At 47.8% G+C, this 8041-nt stretch overlaps 1 protein-coding gene across 1 annotated transcript in view; it reads right to left on the bottom strand.

Annotated features, from left to right (window-relative positions):
• Positions 1 to 7670, bottom strand: part of LIN28A (lin-28 RNA binding posttranscriptional regulator A) — a 48681-nt gene extending 41011 nt beyond the window's left edge. Inside the window, exons 1-2 of the mRNA XM_035120502.2 lie at positions 7640 to 7670; positions 6196 to 6386 (exon numbers count right to left, since the gene is read on the bottom strand). Of these exons, the coding sequence (XP_034976393.1) occupies positions 6196 to 6386; positions 7640 to 7670 (222 nt within the window). The remainder of the gene's footprint in view (positions 1 to 6195; positions 6387 to 7639) is intronic.
• Between the last annotated feature and the right edge of the window lie 371 nt (positions 7671 to 8041).

Below are 8041 nucleotides of genomic sequence, written 5' to 3' on the forward strand. Positions count from 1 at the left end.
ACATTAGCTTGTCAGCTGATGAGCCCCCAAACTGCAGAAGGTTTGGAGGGGCCTGTTGTAGTTTGCATACTCAGCTCAGAATGGCCTCTTCATTTGCCCCATGTAAAGCAAGAACACACCTTAAAAACACAGCCAGCACTGTCCTGCATTTGTACACTGCAGGGGAAGATATGCAGGGGTAGATATAGATGCAATGCTTGTCTTTCACCAGTGATACTCTTGGGGAAACACTGATCAGCTCACATTGAACCCCAGGTTCGCCCAGAATACAGATTGTCAACCCACTCTTAAGGAAGGGCTGTAAAGCACTCTGCACAACTAGAAAATGCCACACAGCAAGAACCACCACAACCAACACTATTTAGTCCTGCTCTGCATGTTGCACAAAATGGTGGTATCATCTGCAGAGCTTCAGATTGTAGAGGAAGGGAGTGCCTTATTTTATTCAGAAAAATAAAAGACATCCACAAAGGGGGCAGGGTGGAGGCAGCACACCAGGAAGCTTTCTATCCCATCTCCTCTTTCTTTGTTGCATTAGTGTTCCACTTGCAGGGAGTTTGGAGGGAGAGGTTCCATAGAGAAACATTCAAAACTGTGACCCTCCACCTGCAGCCTGAACCAGCACGGTCCAGTTTATCACATTTGGAGATATGCTACTGTACCTGATTCTAACGCATGTGTAAACAACAGCATACTGGATCAAGATCTAGTTTTGCACTGTTTCCAACAGCAGTTAGAAGCTTCCAAGTGTGGCGTGAAGGTAATGGCCTCCCCTGTTGTGTCTCATGGTGGCCCTAGACCAGGGGTAGGCAACCTAAGGCCCATGGGCCACAAACGGCCCACAGGGGTTGTTTAACTGGCCCACAAGCCACCCCCAAACCAAACCAAGCTGCCCACTCAGCAAGTCCCCGTGCACTGTGCTAAACCGGAGCAGCACAATGCAAGGACTCACTTCCACAACGCCGAAAATCGTGGGCAAGCACGCTCATGTACGCGCACAATCCGCCCCACAGAGGGATCTCTGCTGAAGTGAAGTAAACCTTGCTGACCCATGCCCTAGACAGACCTGGCACCAACATCTGGCATCCTCTGGCAGCTGCTGGCGCCCAGCGCCTCAACTGGGTCCATCAGGGCAGATACAGTACAGTTGTACCTTGGAAGTCGAACGGAATCAGTTTTGGATGTTCCAAAGTGTGGCTTCTGATTGGCTTCAGGAAGCTCCTGCAGCCAATGGGAAGCCGCAGAAGTCCCGTTGGACATTCGGCTTCCAAAAACAGTTCACAAACCGGAACAGTCACTTCCGGGTTTGCAGCGTTCGGGAGCCAAAGCATTTGAGAACCAAGCTGTTTGAAAAGCAAGGTACAACTGTACTTCCTTTAGGCCCTACCACCTTCTACGACTCCAGGGCCATATCAACTGGGCTGCAAAGCCACCATTTTAAGCTGCTCATCATGTCCCAGAGCAGTGCTGTGGGGGCACATTGTAATTAAAATGGTGGATTGCTCCCAGCATCCCATCACAGATTGCAGGGCTGATAGCACCTCCTGGAAACCCACCAGTGGGGTCATTGTAGTGGTACACACACACACACACACACAGAGAGAGAGAGAGAGAGAGAGAGAGAGAGAGAGAGAGAGAGAGAGAGAGAGCGCTTATGAGTCAGCCATCATTTTCTGGTCACCACCAATCTAGTCCCCCATGCCCTCTGGCACGCCCAGATGGTTTGAGAGAGAGGCAGGGTCTTCACTCATTTCCATGGGCGCAGAAAAGGTTAAAAAGCAGCAGGAGTCCTGCCTGCTGTTTAGATTGGACTCCTGCTGATCTTTATCTGCTCAAAAACTGGAGGGGAAATTCAGTGTGATCAGAGGTCTGGGGACCCTGACTAGTCAGCTAATAGATTTGTGGGTGCATGAGAAACTGATGAGAAAAGGAGACCACCAATGGCATTTTGTTGTTATATTGCCTCTGGCCATGGAGATTCTCTTTAAGCACAGAAAGGCCTGCACTTCTCTCTAGCCCAAGGGAGGGGAACCACAGCCATTGGTCAGGGATGATGGGAATTGCAATCCAGTAACATGTTGTGAGTCTTAGGTTCCCCGCTCCTGGTTTCATCTTTAACTTTTACATTTTTTCCCTTAAAAGTATGGGCAACCTGATTTATAATAGTAGTAGTAGTAGTATTAAGTGCATCCTCAGGACACCCACAGCACTTGCACTGCGGTGAAGAATGACTCAAGGAAGTTGGAATTTTGGGTTATTTTTCTTGAATGGGAGGGGGGGTGAGGCAAAGCTGTTAGGACACCAGAGACACTCCAACCACTTAATTTTCTGTGAGGGTACAAGACTATTAGTGCCTGCAATCAGAAAACTAGACTGTCTGGGGCAATAAATGCTGGGGAGGGCAGAGGACTCCCACCCCGCCTCCAGTACCTGAAGTTGCCTCTGCATTTCACAAACCCATGCACAAAAGGGAAGGCCACTTTCCTTAGAACAGGAATCAGGCATTTCTACATAGATGCAGAAAAGGACTTGCATTGGGCTTCATTCTCCCAAATTCAGCCAACACTAAAAAATCCAGCCACATACCAAAGTGACTGGCAGTGCAGTTAAAACAAAGGGTTGGTCCTCTTCACTTATATCCTCATGCTGCAATCTGCATCCCTCTGGAACAAGGAAATCAGCATTCCATGTTTATTCCCTCTGGGCTTTTCCATCAATATATCCAGGCCCTGACCTGAGGAAACCGTTCTCTGGGGGCAGAGGGGGAGTAAAATGCAGAAATCAGGGGTCACATCTATTCTCTCTTTTCTTTTTTACAGATTTGCCATCTGCCTGGTGGGAAGGAAAGCAAAACCCTAGGGAAGAACTGAGCAGTTAGTTGGAATCAAGAGAAGTTCTCAAAAGAAGTCATTTACTGCTTCCATATATAAAGCCACCCACTTGCTCTAGAGTAATGCCACTGCAACGGCAACAAGGCAAATGATTTTAGGATTTCAGCACCTGGCACCTCATGAAGAGACCTTATAAAAATCCAAATTCCCACCCCAGAATCAACAGTGATTCACTTTAAACTTTTACACACATGCAACACAAGTTCATTTGCCCCTGCTGTCCTCCCTGCCAAGCTAAATTCCTTGTTGAGTTTATATAAAGCACCTTCTGAACTTTATGTGTCCACTTCTGTTGCAACAAACTTTCATTAAGGGTGCAATCCAAAAAGCACATATTTGTGTGTAAACCCTGTAGCTTACTTCCGAGTAAACATGCATTGTAAGGCTGAAATTGTTTGCAAATGTACCTGAGAGTAAGCACCACTAATCTCAGTGGAAGTTTCTGAGTAAATATGCACAGGATTGGGCTGTATGGCCACCGAACTGAGTGAAATGGAAGTGTGTTTGTGTGTGTACTTGATTTCCTTTATTTTGGATTATCAGCTCACCAATCTCAAGCCTCTACTACAACATCAAAATGGTTTCTGCCATCAGTTCCTTGGCCAGTACAAAAAGGGACAGAGAGATAAGAAAAGAGATTTACACACAAAAAGGAAAAACAAATCCTCTACTCACAACTTATCTTGCCCCCCCCCCTTACAAGGTTTGCAAAGAGGCTCCACAAAGACAAGGAAACTATGCTGACCTATTCGGAAAAAATTCAAGAACCCACAATTTGATGTTACCTTCATTAGGTCTAACCAAAGCACTACAAAATAAAGAGCAAGTTTTCAAGTTCTCCAGAACTCTTTATCAGGCTGCTTATTAAACAAAAGTGGGTTTAGAGGAGAGAAAGCAGGTCAAAAGTCTGCATTGAGGATGCACTTACCTTGGAGTAGGTCCCAGTGAACTCAATGGGAATTACTTCTGAGTAGACATACATAAAAGCACACTGTTTTACAATGAAGTGTAGGGTGAAATAGCAGGCTTGGTGTAATCCTATGCATGTTTACTCAGAAGTAAATTTCACTGTGTTCAATGAGGCTTTCTCCCAGGTAAGTGCATAAAGGATCCCAGCCTATATTAAAACAGGTTCTAGTAGATGCTTATGCAGATCTCAAGTTGCATTGAGACCTGGTGGGACAAAGGAACAAATGATAGCTGATCCCCATGTTTGAAAGGATCAACACCCACTAGTTACTTATATCCAGCCCTAAATGAAATGCACAGGTCTCTCGTAAGAAAGAGAACAAAAAAAACAAGAAACACAGCAGCTTTCATATTAGCAAAGCTTGACATTCATTTCAGGTGACATCTTCAGCAACAAAAAGTAATCCTCAGTATATACTGTATGTACAAAGTGATCCTGTACATCAGGGCAAAATATAGCTGTAAAACAAGCTGCTAATCCAACGTGTGGTTCCATCTCATCTAGGCAACCAAAAAAATTAAAAAGGCATTATCCTAAGATTTGGCTTCTGGGTCATAGGCGGGTCCACCTAATCTGAAAATATGTGAAGCCTGCAAGCAGGGCATGAAGATGACTTTTGTTTGTCCCACCAAGTAATTCAGAGGCAGGCTCTCTCAGAACATGGAAGATCCATTTAGCTACAATACCCAATAGCCATTAATCAGTCTTTTCCACCATGAGTTCCTTAAAAGCCACCTGCTCTATTCACATATTGGTATAGCAAATTATATAATTTCAATATGTGGAGAAACCCATCAATTTCTTTCCCTCCCCTCTCTCTGCCCATTCATAATATTGTAAACCTCTACCATCATTACACATAACCATTTTTTATATCTTAACCCAAGGTGGGGGAACCTGTGGCCCTTTCCAAAGTTGATGAACTTCAGCTCACATCAGCTGCTCTCAACCACTGAATGAAACCATATTGCATCACAGGTTAACCCCCAAAGTAAGCCCCTTGAATACCCTTGCCATCTACACCCACAAAAGTACCACCACCTCATCCCGGTGGTGGCATGGACAAAACAAATCCTTAAAGGACTTTCTGAAACTGCAGCTAACTATTCAAAAAAAAGGTGACTCAGGTGAGCAACAAGATTGGTTTGCTAAAGGGAAATATTGGCAGCACAGGTGTCAGGAAGAGTGTGGCACCAAAGTGGGAGGCTTTATTTATTTTTATTTTTAGCAAAGCATTTTGCAATCAACATTACAAAACCTTATAGAGCTTTGATATCCCAATGTGAAAGAGGGCATCCTTTGCATTATAACAATATGCATTCAGGCATCAAGTGATCATTTTTGTAGCTGTTCAAAGCTCATAATAAGATCCCTGGCTATCATACTTTCAAGTTTGGTCCCATCTGGATTTTGTGCTGCAACACTGTAACACCCCCCCCCCCGCGTCCCTGCATGACCTTCCCAACATTACAGTCATGGAAATCAAAGCAAAAGGCCTCCCCCACTTCCAACTGGGAGAGGGAAAGTTTTAAACATGTGGAACACTGTATCTCAGCATCTTCTACAAGTGCCAATTTCCTGCCGTCATTTTGATCCGTGTTTTACCGGCGTTCTTTTTTTTCCTTTTCCTTTTTTTCTTTTAAAGCTACATTAACACCACCTCACGCCTGGTTAACACAGCAATAATCCCGGCGCGCGCTCCCTCGCCCCTTTCCCCCCTTCTCAAGGCAAATTCCCAAGCGACCTATTTTGAAAAGGAGAGGGGGAATGAAATCAATCTGATATCACTTTACAGCAACCTAACTCTTGAACCCTGAGATCACGGGAAGAAAAGGAACCCAGGAACTGACCCTCCTGGCCTCAAGAGAGAGAGGCCTAGTGCCGTGGGTGGGTAGAAGCAGCAAGCAAGGAAGATCGGGGGTGGGGTGGGGTGGGGAACATGCAGGCAGCCTGCATTTAAATCCGGTATACAGCCAGGCTCCGAACCGAGCAGGGGGCCAATGGGGGGATTTCCTCCTCAGTAAAGAGTAGAGAACGTGATAAACTAGCTGCCCCCTCATTTTTAGATGGGGGGACAGATCTCCCCGTCCACACACACCGGTTTACTCCGGATCAGCTCAGCCCACGAGGCCTGCCGCAGTTCCCAAACTTAGCGCGCGTCCAAACTCCACCCCGGCTGCGTCCAGCCTCGAAGGCCCACGCCAAGGCGCCGCCCTAGGCCCCAGGCCGAGGTCACCCGGGCTCAGCCCTCGGGGGAAGCCTCCTGCCCCCCCCCCCGAGTCGCTCAGGACCAAGGCAGCCCCGCTTTCCCACCACCACCACCAAACCCCTTACCTGATGCACGAAAACATCCACGGGGCTTTCGAGGGCGATGCCTTCCTTGGTGGTCATGGAGAGGAAGCCGAACCCCATCCGCACGTTGAACCACTTACAGATCCCGGCGCCATGCAGGAGCGGCTGGCTCTCTTCATCCGGCCGGGGCGAGTCCCCCGTGGGCTCTTCCTCGCCCGTTTTGGCGCAGCCACCTGGAAACATACGCGACGAGGATCATCAGCCGGAGCCCAGCCAAAGGAGGGGGGTGCCCCTCCCCGCTCCTTCCTAGGGCCAGCGGGTGCGGAACAGAGGGAGCGCGGGACCTCCGGGGGCCACCCAGGATTGGGACGCCCGAAAGGGGGCTCACCTCCCGGCCGGCCCCCCAGCCCCCCCGCGGGAAACGCCATCGTCGTCCTCGGAGAGCTCCAGCCCTGCTGAGCGCGCAGAAGGCTAGGCAGGAAGCCATGCAGAGCAGCCTCGGCTCTGGGGTTATTTGGCGGGGGTGGGGGGTGGGTGGGAGAGGACTAAATCGCAAACCTTCATCCATGGAAGATTAGGAGGGGCAGGATTTCCAGCCATGAGCCAAAACATATTAGTTTTTTGGGGGGTACCAAGAACTCGCTCCCTCTTCCAAATTCCGTAGGGTGCCCAAAAAAGAAAACGCAGCTCCAAAACATCGAAGAAATCGGTGTATTCCAAATCTATGCCATCCCGGTTGCGGGGTGAATCACACACTATTTTCACAGGATGGGGGACGGAGTAAAAGTAAACTAGTGGATGGGACAGCGTGACACCACTAGTCCATTTTCAAACTATTCTAAAGCATTCGAGGTGCATGTATGGAACATTGATTATATGGAAATATAAAATATTTATACACTTGGGGGGGAGAAATACTACAGGAATCGAAGTGTTGGTCTGTCGAAACCATTTGGAAATATATACGCTTCTTTAACTGTAGTTCCTCTTTAAAAGCAAAGCACAAAATCACTACTAGTGCAATCCAACGCATGTCTACTCTGAAGAAACCTCGCCGCGTTTAATGGGAGCTGCTCCCAGGAAAACATTGCCTAAGTTTATAGCTGCCTAGATACACCCAAAAAGTTTCCAAAATCCCCCCTCCCCAATTCTTATAAAGAAAAAGCACATGGTGAAACAAGAAAGTGACTAAACCGACCGCTCGCTCAAAAAGTAACATTTTTGAAAGACTATATGAAAGAGTCAACACAAATCTTTCCTTTTAAAAATGAAGAGGATTGATTGAAAACAGCTGTAAAACTATTCCTAAAATGAGAAGAGATGAGGGAAAGCTCTTCAGAGCATACCGCTGATTTTCAAAAGAGGGATGGAGGGCAGAGATAGAGAAAAAGAGGGAAAATAAGGAAAGAGTCTTCCTTGAGCGGGGGGTGGGGAGAGAGAGAGAGAGAAGGGAAGGGTAGAATTGGGTATGAAATTTTCACTTAACCTGCAAACTGCTGGTTAGAAACAGACCCCATTCTGCACCCCCGGTGGAAATGGTGGACTCTGGCTGGAGCAGCCTCCCCTCCTCTCTGCCAGCCCGTCTTTGGAGAGGGTGTCAGAGCAGCTCAGCAGCTCCCAAAAAAAAGAGGGGGGAGAGAAAGGGAGGAGGGGGTGGTGGAAGATTCAAAACAAGCGGAGGGAAGGCGAGAGAAAGGTTTGCTACATCTTCACTGCAACAATAGCAGTGGGAGGGCCCAGGGCCTGCTAAAGCTTCCCAAATTTCTAAGAGACAATAGAATTCCCCTAACGCCAAACCTTGCGCGCTTTCCCCCTCCCCCCTCGGGCCTACCCTCCCTCCCTCCCTCCCTCCCCCCGCCCACCTCGCCGCAATATAAGCGCTCTTCTC

Source organism: Zootoca vivipara, chromosome 6 (assembly GCF_965207765.1).
Source record: "Zootoca vivipara chromosome 6, rZooViv2.hap1.1, whole genome shotgun sequence".
NCBI lineage: Eukaryota > Metazoa > Chordata > Lepidosauria > Squamata > Lacertidae > Zootoca > Zootoca vivipara.